General features: G+C 37.5%; 1 protein-coding gene across 1 annotated transcript; it reads left to right on the forward strand.

Annotated features, from left to right (window-relative positions):
• The first annotated feature begins 8,818 nt into the window (after nt 1–8,818).
• On the forward strand, nt 8,819–9,873 carry LOC106976623 (olfactory receptor 8D1). The gene has a single exon (XM_015074048.3). It carries the CDS (start codon nt 8,947–8,949, stop codon nt 9,871–9,873), a length of 927 nt encoding a protein of 308 aa, XP_014929534.1. The 5' UTR covers nt 8,819–8,946.
• Nucleotides 9,874–12,184: the final 2,311 nt, after the last annotated feature.

Consider the following 12,184-nt stretch of genomic DNA (forward strand, 5'->3'; position numbering starts at 1 on the left):
AATGAACCAGATGAAAAGTCATGGGCTCTGTGTAATTTCTTTCTCTCTGCCAGAGATAAAATTCACCATTACTTACAAAATATGCGTTTCATACTTGAGAACGATTGAGGCATTTTGGAGATTTTTCAGACAATAAGATTTTCTGATAGTCAATATAATCTTTGGAAATTTTACATGTATTTGAGGAACAGGAGTTGGCAGAAGAGGAAGAACAAATAAACATAAAAAAGAATATCTTGAAGATAGTAATTAATAATATGTTAGATTAAATATTAATTTTGAAAGTGCTTGATAACTAGAGAGTGAGTTAAGGGTTGTGTTTGAAGAAGGGTGATGTTAATTGATTGAGAACTACTGGAGGACAGGAAGAAAGGTGTCTTTAAACTTTCTGAGAGTTGTTTTCAATCCATAGGGCTTTATAGTGAGATGCTGAGAATATCAAGACAGAGCTGTGGGGCGGTAGTACTTAGAGTGAAGAACAATTTGTAGGTGGATTGTGGCCTATGTGGAGGGTGTCAGAGAGAGAGAGACAGAGGGAGAGAGAGAGAAGAGTAGGTTCACCGTGAAGGTTAGGGGAAGAGATGACATTAGCTTAGTCTCATCAACAACTTATATAGATTCAGTACATATCAATAATAGCTACCCTGAAGTCCTACCTTGCCTCCTTGGAGGCCATCCCTTAGGCTATGACTATATCATGGCTCCAATTTAGAGAGTTGAATTAATTTTTAATTTTGTATTAGAATAATAATTTTAATGACAATGATCTTTCTCTCTGACTAAATTCTATAGTTCTTTCCTACCTTCTGTATCTCATATAGAGGTTTTGATCTTGTGATTTTGGGTATATCTACCATTTCTCTTTGGTTCAGAGACTTTGCTTCAGGGACCTCCTCAGAGAACAGAAACAGTCTCCCTGGTGATTTCTTGCATTGGAACAGCATTCCAGACAACAATGCATAACCTCCAGCTCACTCTACTCTTAAGTGTAGAGCTCCTTTTTGGAAGTTATATGCTTGAGGTGGCTGGGAATCAAGCTATAATATTTTGCAGCTTTGGTTTTGTCCCTGACTTAAATGTGAATCTCAAAGAAGTTTTAACCAGACTTTCAGATGCTGTGAAGTTGTGAAAACAGTTAATGTAATGGACAACAAAACCATGATTCTTAAAGACCTCTAGAAGCTGGAGTGATGGATATATTCAATGAGCTTAAAAGGCAAATGCATAATGTAAGATTCATTACTTCTGCAGAAATGAAGACAGTGGGAGAGAATTAAGGATTTTGGGGGACAATAGAGTCAATATAAGTACACAGTATAGCTGCCTAAAAAGTTAATGTTATCTTGTTCGCATTAGATGCACTTCAGTATTTAAAATGGGAAAAGTTCCAGTCCTCATGAGCACCATAGTGATCAGACAACTTGCATTTGAACGCAGTTTATTCAGTGGCTACCAGTTTTCAAGGGCCACTGGCCCCTTGTATATTCTGAGGAATATGGCCATGATGAAAGACTTGAAATAATACATTCATTGATTTAGTCTCTCTTGCTCATTCACTTAATAAATATTTCTGAAAGCCCAGTACATGCCTGAGAATGTCCTCTCTTACCGGCGATAAAAGAATGAACAAAAAACACAAAGTCCTTTCCTTTGTGAGATTAAGGTTTTCATTTCAAAGAAAGACAGTAAACAAGGAGACAAATGTATAATATCGTGGAATACTTTCTAAAAATATAAAGTACAATAAGAGGATAGAGATGTAAAACAGATATGGGGGTGGTTAGCCTACAAATAGAAGGGCTGAGGTTTTTAGCTGTGGAACTTATTCTTGCCACAGGGCATAACCAGGTTAAATGGGAGTTAGTTACAGAGAGGCACACTTTTTGTCAAATTGAGGGGCTTTTTCTCACATTTCATATTTGCATACCACCACCATTGGTATGTGGGACGAGATTCTATACTGCCTTTAGTTGTTTGCTAAGTTCTTGGTCTGCGCACAGCTTTTAGCTAGGGATGTGAAATGTGTGAGAAAATCCTCACAAGGGGCTATTGACAGATCTTTGTGTTGGGCCCTGTATTCATTTCCTGTGGCTACTGCAAAAAAAACAAAATCACAACAGAAGTATATTGTCTCACAGTTCTGGAGATCTTACATCCAAATTAGTGTTGTCGGATCAAATCAAAGAGGATGGCAGAGCCTAGTTCCTTCTGAAAGCTCTAGGGGGCAATCTGTTCTTTGCCTCCTCTGCCTTCTGGTGAAATGCCTTGGATTGTGGCTGCGGCACTTCGATCTCTACTTCTGTGGTCACATTGCCTCCTCTTCTAGTGCTTTCTCTTATAAGCATACATTTGATTGCATTTAGAGCCTGCCTGGATAATCCAGAATACTCCCGCTCTCTGAAGATCTTTAACTGAGTCACATCTGCAAAGTCCTTTTTGACACAAAAGGTAGTATTCACAAGCTTCAGGAATTAGGAGGTAAATATCCTTTGGGAGACATTTTTCAGCCTCCTGCAGAGCCCCTGGGAAACAAGGACCTATGAGATTAGTTAAAAATTACATGTTCTAGGGTTCTGCATCTGGCTCCGTGCTGAGCTGGGAGCTTGCTTGGGATTCTCTCTCTCTACCCTCTCTCCCTGCCCCTCACTCCCTCCACCCCTGCTCTCTCTCAAAATAAAAAACATAAATTTTAAGTATGTAAAAAAATTAAAAATGTTTAAACATAAAAAAATAAAATTGTATGTGTTATCTGGGATTCTTAGAGGACTGGTTGAAGCAAGAGTGTGGAAAAAAAATGACTCAAACTCTACTAGTCATAAAACCACAAAATTTGAACTGTAAGTCTTTTGGGGTACATGTCTGAATGCCTAGAAAAAGGTTATTCATTGAGCACCATTACTGGAGCCAGTCATGATGATCTCACTTCATCTCGCTCATGGAACCATTTGATTCCTTGGATTGTTTAAGAGTAGGGTCTCCTCTGGGGTGCCTGGGTGGCTCAGTACATTAAGTATCTGATGCTTGATTTTGGCTCAGGTCATGATCTCATCATCATGAGACTGAGCCCTGCATCAGGCTCTGGGCTCCAGGCTAGGCATGGAGTCTGCTTAAGGCTCTCTCTCTCTGTCTCTGTCTCTGTCTGTCTCTCTCTCTCTCTCAAAAAAAAAAAAAAAAAGTAGAGTCTCTTCCATTTTATTTGCCCTTCTTGATTTTAGTCTGATAGTTTCTAAGATAGCAGGAATAGGTCCTATCTGCCATACTTGGCCAGCAATCCACCTCCACCACTGCTTCCGTACAGAATAATTTTGTCCAGGAAGATATCTGCATGGGTGAGAAGAGAGAAATTATATGAGTGGCAGAATATTAAGTATTCGTATGTTCTGGGTTATCTTTGAGGTTGGTTATAGAGTTTATTAGTTCCTTCTCGTAGCGCTTCATAATTTACAAAACTAATTTTGTGTTATATATTATTTCATTTTATGACTTCCCTATGAAGCATATAGGGTTATTTTACAGATGAGAAAATGAAACACAGATCATGGACCAGGACTGGAGATAGAGTCTCTTGAATGTCAACCCAGGGCTCTTTCTACCTCCTCATGATGAACAATTATTGGGATGAAAGTGGATGGGGGATGGGTTAAATAAATGATAGAGATAAAGGAGTGCACTTGTTACGATAAGCACCAGGTGCTGTGTGGAGGTATTGAATCACTATACTGTACACCTGAAACTAATAATACACTGTATGTTAACCAGCTAGAATTTGAATAAAAGCGTTAAAAAGGAAAAGAAAATATTTTTAACATGATTTCTGAATAAAAGACTAGCTGGATCACAAAAAAAATGCCCTTCTGCTTTTGGTATAAGTCCTCCTTATTATAAAACTTATAGCATTAAGAAATTTGAGAAATACTTTACTTAAGTCCTGTTACCTCACTGATGAGAAACTGAATCCCAGAGTCTCAACGATTTCCTCAGAGTAACACAGTTATTGTGGTCAAAAGAACATTATATGCACCAATGCTCATAGCAACATTATTTACAATAGCCAAAAGGTAGAAGCAACCCAAGTTCCATTGGTGGATAAATGTCTAAACAAAATATGGTACATACATACAATGGAAAATTATTCAGCCTTAAAAAAAATTCTGACAATGGCTACAACCTGGATGAATCTCGAAGACATTATGCTAAGTGAAATAAGCCAAACACAAAAAAAGAAATATTGCATGATTCCACTCATATGCAGTACCTAGAGTAATCAAATCCAAGGAGTCAAAAAGTAGAAAATTGGTTGCCAGGGGTGAGGGAGAGAGAGGATGGGGAATTATTGTTTAAGGAGTGCAGAGTCTCAGTTGAAGGAGATTGAAATGTTCTGGAGATAGATGGGGATGATGACTTCATTACAATGTGAATGTACTTAGTGCCATAAAACTAGACACTTAAAATGATTAAAATGGTAAATTTTATGTCATATATATGTTTACTACAATAAAAAAAGAAAAACAAAGGACAGTGTTTAGATTTAAGAAAAATTTTACATTCCATTATTTTTCTCCTTTTTTTTTAAACTGACTGATGAAATAGTATTGAAGAACCAGCACCTGACTGCAGACTTTTGGGAATCATTGATCTAATTTCTTTGTGTTTCTGAATCTCCACTGGTAACATGAAAATATAAAATAAGAAACTTCTTTCAGGAAATGTACTACTCTTGGGAGATATAGCAATGGGAAGGGGAAAGAGGATGATATTATTTTTGCAAAGCCTTATTAAATACTGAAAACACCAGTAATCTCTAGGCTCAATAGGTCTTTGGGGACCTATGGATGCAGGGGAGTTAAGTATTTCTAATGATATGCTTATGCTTGATAAACCTCAAATAAAATTGCATGTCAGGTTACTCTCTTGCTTTTAAGACTAGGGAAACTAAGTATGATTTGCTGCAAGATCCAGAGAGTTAGTACTCCAGATGGATTTTAATGCTTTGCTTTTAGCCAACTAAACAATTCGATCTTTGACATATAAACGTGCACATTAGGCAACAGAAGAGGCTTTGCTCTTTCTTGGCTATAGCAAGACTCTGTGTATAAGCAAAGTAAACAATTCCTGAGAACTTCAGTCTCTGTTCGGTACCAGGTAAGTGTCCAGTTTCATTTATGGCAGTTGTACTCCCATCTAATAGAAGCCTGGTTGGTGATTGGCAACAACACTAACCATGTGCAATTCTTTGGCTTTACCAGGGGCACTTGCCCCACTATCCTTTCCACTTGGTTATGTCCTCCATTCTCCTTTTCCATTAATGCTGCCTTGTCACTTCTTCATAAATTGGGTCAGAGCCTCCTGCAGCTGTGCTCATCCAGCTCTTGTGCAGAGAATGTCACTGGACTGTCCATATGACTCTGAAGCTTTTGCTTCCCTGAAGTGCATCCTGTTTATGCATTTATTAGTTTTCCTCATCTTCTTGTACACCAGCCTACACAACAAGTCTCTAAGAGTTATAGATACAAGGGCAGACACAATTGCAGGTAGAGTATTAATTACTGGACAGAATATTAAACATAAATCCCTACCTCTCATCTACTTGAAGGAATATTCTCAGGCCACTAGGAGATAGAGTAAGAGTCCTTTCATCTTGTTTAGTTAATGCATTGTTTCCTCCTGGCTTCAGAAGCACTTGCCAAAAGGATTTATACCCTTTGAGATAAAGAAACTTCTATGCCCCAGCTCCTCCCAAATGGCTCAACACTTCCACCCCCTTTCAAAATTTCCAAATATAGAGACAAAAGTTTGAAACCCTAACCACCCCAAATTCTTAAAATATTTTCACCATTCATACCAAGGTGAAGAATCTAGAATGAATAAGAAACATACATGTTTTTCTGCATACAAAGGATGTATTTCTGTTTCTTCATATTGTATTCCTTTCTATAGTGAATTTATTTCTTTTTAACATTATATTTTAATTAGTGTTTTTAGATCATGAATCTTTAAATATTGTTATCACAATGTTTCTTTGAAGGAGATATTGTCATTCTTGCTTCATAGGTTATAACACTGAGGTTTATGTTAAATGACTTGCCCCATGTTGCAAAGTGGTCTGCAAGGAAGTTAGCTTAGAAATAAGCTTCCTTTGATATCAAAGCTTTTTCATTGGTTTTCTGAGTTGGCTCTAAGTTCACTCTTGTTAAGCTCCTTTAATATTTTTGTTATCAAATAAATATAAGAAGTACTGAGTTCACAGAGTTGGATGGATTTCTTTCTTGTTGCACAATTCAGATCTTTTAATGAACAAATGTTTTTGGCAGACTTACAAGAGAGGCATATGGAAATACCTGGAAATGGAAACACGTCTGTTGGATTTTTTGTTTGTTTATTTGTGTTTTTTTTTCCTTCACAGAGCATTATGAGCATTGTCTGGGAAATGCATAGCTGTAGGCTGTGAACACACAGTGCTTCAGTGTGCCCATTTAAAGGTGCTATGGAAATGTTCTTTAAACAATTTTGAGTACATTCAATATTCTATTGGATAATAGGTTCTTTAAATGCCAAAAATATATACTTTTCCTTTCTGTATTTCCTCCAAGCCACAATCAGCATTAGGTAAAATTCTGAGATCAAGAAGTTTGCACTGGATCTCTATTAGGCCTGTTTTAAACCACTTCAGGGGGTGCAGTGTCCCCATGTTGTTCACAAACCATGAACCCCCATCCCTGTCATGGCACATCATCAAGGTTTGTCCTTTCCTTGAAACATTTTGAAATCTGAACCATTCTACAACATCTCATAATTCCAAATTTCCTTGCAGTCTATCTCTTAGACTCTATCTCTTAGACTATCTCTCATTTATAATGAGTTAGAAGGTAAAGGATGTTAATAATAGATTTCATAATAGATGTTAATAATGGATTTAAGTAAAAGAAGAAGAGCTTAGTGGAAAAGAACATGGACTCTGGCACTAGATTCTCTAAATTTAAATCCTGATTTCACTCCTAAATTTTATGTGCCACAGTATCATCATCTGTAAAATAGGAATTAAAATAGTACCTACTATTTCAAGGGTTTTTGAAGACTTAAGTAAGATAAGATATGTAAAGCACTTAGAAGGAATATTCAATCAATAAGGAAGAGGAATCATTATCATTTCTAGTCTCCTTTTCTATAGATAGACCACCTCCTCTAGGTATAAATTCCTTAACAAAATTCAAACATGTATCCTCAGTGGGTTTCGGTAGGAAGTCTATTTCACTCCCCTTGAAGAAGTGACAGCAAAGCATTTCAGGAGAGTCATCTTCTATCTGTCTTTGCTGTTCAGTGATGACTAATGAACATCAGCCTGGGCTCATTTCAAGAGTTCCTCTTTGAAATTTCCCACCAATAATCCTTTGACCCCAAGCCTGGGCTCTTTCCCTACTCTTCCTATTGAATTATTCTCATTCTTTGGTTCTCAGTTGATTTTGGATTGGTCTCACTTCATCCAAGACTCTCTCTTTCTTTGACCCCCCCCCCCCAAAAGGAATTTGTGGCTCTCACACTGGGGAGGGAAATCAATAGGGTAATATTTTGAACAGATTTTTTTTTATGCAGAACAATTGCACTTAGTGCCTTCCACGTTCCAGGGACAATATTAGCATGGTATATTTCTTACCTAAGTTCATGGATTTGTTTTTCAAACCATACAAAAAATGATATAATATGTGATATTGGTGGTTTCTCCAAGAGGACTAAAATATATATGATTTCATGCATATAATCAATCTCTGACCATCCCATACCTCATGTTCTTATCCACATCTGCACATTCTGAAGCCACCATTGGAGCTTAATTTTTCTCTTCAAGGGTTCTCTAAATTTCACTTATAGAAACATTTTTTAATCAAGACTGAAAATCTAGAATCTATGAATTAAAAACACCAAATATATGTGGTTATTTAAAGATTTTAAAATGTATATAGCAATGATACCCACAAATAAAATTAATTCATAAACAATACATTTGAAAAGAATATCACAATTCAGAGGAGAGGTTAATTTCTCTAATAGACAAATTATGAAGAAAGTGGTAATACGACAGGAAATTTATAGAATAAATTCAAATGGCCAGTATCCTATGATACATTCATTAGAAGACAGAAAAGGAGAAGTTAATGCAATAATGACTTACCATGGAACACTCAACACACTGGCAAAAACAGATAATACATATTGCTAGTGGGGATGCAGGAAAAAGGGCATTCATGTATTGCTATCAAAAATGTGTATTATTATAGTTTTCTGGAAATCGATGTTGTACCATTTATACCAAGTAAAAATGTATAAAACTTCTTGACCCATAAATATCTCTCCTGGGAAATTATTCTATGGAAATAAAATACTAATATGTGTATGTGTGTACACAAATTTTAATGTGTACACTTTTAAACGACAATGTATTTGATGGTAGCAATTTTTAATCCAGAAAAAAAGTTAACACATCAATAAGAAGATATATAGCGGTATATCTACATCACTGAATATTACACCACTATTTATAATCATCAGTTGCCTTGGAAGAATATTCTAAAAGTTTTTTCTGAATGAGAAGGGAAGACTCAAAGATAAATTGTGTGTAATAATATTATCCTGCATTCTAAACAAATGACAAAACGTGTGTGTGTGCGTGTGTGTAAAATTATAACAAGCACATAGCAAGTTAACTGGGGAGACATTCATTAAAGGCTCTGTGAACGGAAGAGGGAAACAAAGGAAAAGGAAAAGTGTATACTAGTATAAAAATAGCACAGGGTGCTTTAGGGAGACAGGACCAACGATAATGAGAGCTACGATTCAGTCTGTGTTCCTGTTAACTTTCCTTTTGCAAGTCTGGTTTTGTTTAGACCGGAAGTAAAAATCCGCGTTAATGGACTTCTGATTTTCCATTTCCACAGACATCTCTGGAGAAGAATGGTTGCAGGAAATCATTCCACGGCAACTAAGTTTGTGTTAGTGGGTTTAACACAGCGGCCAGAGCTCCAGCTGCCTCTCTTCCTCCTGTTCCTGGGAATCTATATAGTGACAGTGGTGGGGAACTTGGGCTTGATTCTCCTGATTACAGTAAGCCCTTGGCTTCACACCCCCATGTACTACTTCCTCAGCAGCTTGTCCTTCATCGATCTCTGCTATTCCTCTGTCATTACGCCCAAAATGCTGGTGAACTTCTTAGGGAAGAAGAATATGATTCTTTATTCTGAATGCATGGCACAGCTGTTTTTCTTTGTAGTTTTTGTAGTGGCTGAGGGTTACCTCCTGACTGTGATGGCATATGATCGTTACGTTGCTATCTGTAGCCCCCTGCTTTACAGTGTGATCATGTCCTCTCCGGTTTGCTCACTGCTGGTGCTGGTTGCGTTCATCCTGGGCTTTCTCTCTGCCATGGCCCATACAAGTGCCATGATGAAACTGTCTTTCTGCAGATCCCACATCATCAGCCATTACTTCTGTGATGTCCTTCCTCTCCTCAATCTCTCCTGCTCTAATACACACCTCAATGAGCAGCTGCTTTTTATCATTGCGGGACTTAACACCTTGGTGCCCACGCTAGCTGTCTTCATTTCCTACGCCTTCATCTTCCATAGCATCCTTCACATCCAATCCTCAGGGGGCCGGTCCAAAGCTTTTGGAACTTGCAGCTCTCATCTCATGGCTGTGGGGATCTTCTTTGGGTCAATCACATTCATGTATTTCAAGCCCCCTTCCAGTAACTCCCTGGAACAGGAGAAGGTGTCCTCAGTGTTTTACACCACAGTGATCCCCATGCTGAACCCTTTAATATACAGTCTGAGAAACAAGGATGTAAAGAAAGCATTGAGGAAGGTTTTGGTGAGGAAATGAGTCTTGCTTTTGGAGATTTATAGATGGGAGAAATGAAGGTTCTAGTGAAGCATGTGATTTTTGTTCATTTTGCCCTGCTATTCTGTTATAATATGCATCCTATCTGGATTGTTAAAATAATTCCCCATCTGTAATTGATTCCATTTTCTCAATGAAATAAAAAGGCATTTAGTAAAATGGGTATTAGTATTCTTATTTTTGGACAAGAAAACTGAAGTTTAGATAGTTTTATTTTTTCTCACTGTGGTAGAAGAGGAATAGAATTCATATTTTCTCCAGTGTTATTCTTTTATTCCTAACATCCTGTGTTTGCTTATTGAATACCTGCTGTGTAGAAGGTGGTAACTTGTCCCCTGATAAGAATGCTAAGAGGTATGTAACTCCATCCCAGATATCCATTATTCTTTTTTTGTTTGTTTCAAGTTTTTATTTAAATTCTAGTTAGTTAACTTATAGGGCAATATTGGTTTCAGGAGTAGAATTTAGGGATCTCCATTAATTCTTTGTTTAAAAATTTTTTAATGTTTATTTTTGAGAGACAGAGAGAGAGAGAGAGAGAGAGAGAGAGAGAGCATGACTGGGGGAGGGGCAGAGAGAAGGAGACACAGAATCCAAAGCAGGCTCCAGGCTCTGAGCTGTCAGCACAAAGCCCGACACGGGGCTCGAACTCACAGACTGTGAGATCATGACCTGAGCTGAAGTCAGAAGCTTAACTGAGTGAGCCACCCAGGTGCCCCATGGATCTCCATTAATTCTTGAGGGAATGAGGCAAATACACAAGAAAAGAAAGAAAGAAGAAAGAAAGAAAGAAAGAAAGAAAGAAAGAAAGAAAGAAAGAAAGAAAAGGAAGAAAGAAAGAAAGAAAGAAAGAAAGAAAGAAAGAAAGAAAAGGAAGAAAGAAAGAGAAGAAAGAAAGAAAGAAAGAAAGAAAGAAAGAAGAAAGAAGAAAGAGGGAAGAAAGAAAGAAAGAAAGAAAGAAAAGAGAAAAAAACAGTTTCAGAGTGAGAATGGCAAAATGCTCTTGCTCTTTTTTTTTATTCAGCATACTCAAAATCTCTTCATTTCTGTTCCATTTCTTTGTTGACTCTCTCTCTCCCTTTTTCTCTCCCCCCTCCCCCACTGTCTTTCTGTCTCTCTCTCATGACACAACGGTTCTGTACTAAGAGACCTCTGAGCAGACATTTTCAGGACTGTGTGGGGTTTACACTACTCATTACAATAATTTTGTGAAACCTGTCTCACAGGGAGGGTATAACCCCCACATTTGTTTCAGTTGAGATTGCTCTCAGTGAATTCCTGAACTGAGGCTGTGGTCGATGTTTCCAAGCTTGTGCTCTTACTGTATGAATAAGTACCACACACTCTAGACAATGTTTTCCTGGGTTTTCCCACATCTTGAGTCTCATGTACCATTTCTTCTGTGTTTGTTTGTTTGATTGTTTGTTGTTGTGGAGGGAGGTTGAAATGAGATATGCCTCAGATGTTTTGCATCCCTCAGCTGTTTACCTCTACTTCCAAAGAATGTTCTGTGGAATTTCTAGAGTTTTAACCTTCATCTCACATTGCTTCTTTTCACCCATTATTATATATTAAACCAGCAGTTGAAATGCGGTGGCCTTCTCCAATTACTTTTTTCTTTTTTTGCCTTTGCCAGTATGGTTTTTATTTTTTATTTTTTTAATATGAAATTTATTGTCAAATTGGTTTCCATACAACACCCAGTGCTCATCCCAACAGGTGCCCTCCTCAATGCCCATCACCCACTTCTCTAGATTTTGTCTTGGGAAATTATTCTACTCAAGAAATATGAAATCAGTAGGTCTGGATCTGCCAAAATCCCACTGTTCTCACAAAGTTTATGTATCTTTAGCTCCATCCTTTTTGATAATCCCACCAAGAACACATCTTCCCACTGGTTTCTTTCACAAGGTCCTAGGCTTTCGTCATGGCCTTGACCACCTGCCCCTTAATGTGGCTTTTCTTCTCTATGTCTTGCTCCATATATTTCTTTCATATGTTTTCTCATGGTCCACGTAATATCTGTATCTTCCCAGGCCTTCCATTCCCTGAAGATCTTTCTGTATTTAAGACAAACGTGTACTATTTACTGTTTTTCAGTGGCTTTAATATTGCAATGAGTAATTTCCTGGATCAAAGCTCCTGGCTTTCAAATTATTTTCCATCACATATTTATAGTGTCTTCCATTCCCTTCCCCACCCCACCCCCCTCCCTCCCTCCCTGTCTCTTATTCTAGTTTAATTAACTTATTAGACTTTATTTTTCTTCCTTTTTTAATACTACTCCTGTTAT

Source organism: Acinonyx jubatus, chromosome D1, assembly GCF_027475565.1.
Source record: "Acinonyx jubatus isolate Ajub_Pintada_27869175 chromosome D1, VMU_Ajub_asm_v1.0, whole genome shotgun sequence".
Lineage (NCBI taxonomy): Eukaryota > Metazoa > Chordata > Mammalia > Carnivora > Felidae > Acinonyx > Acinonyx jubatus.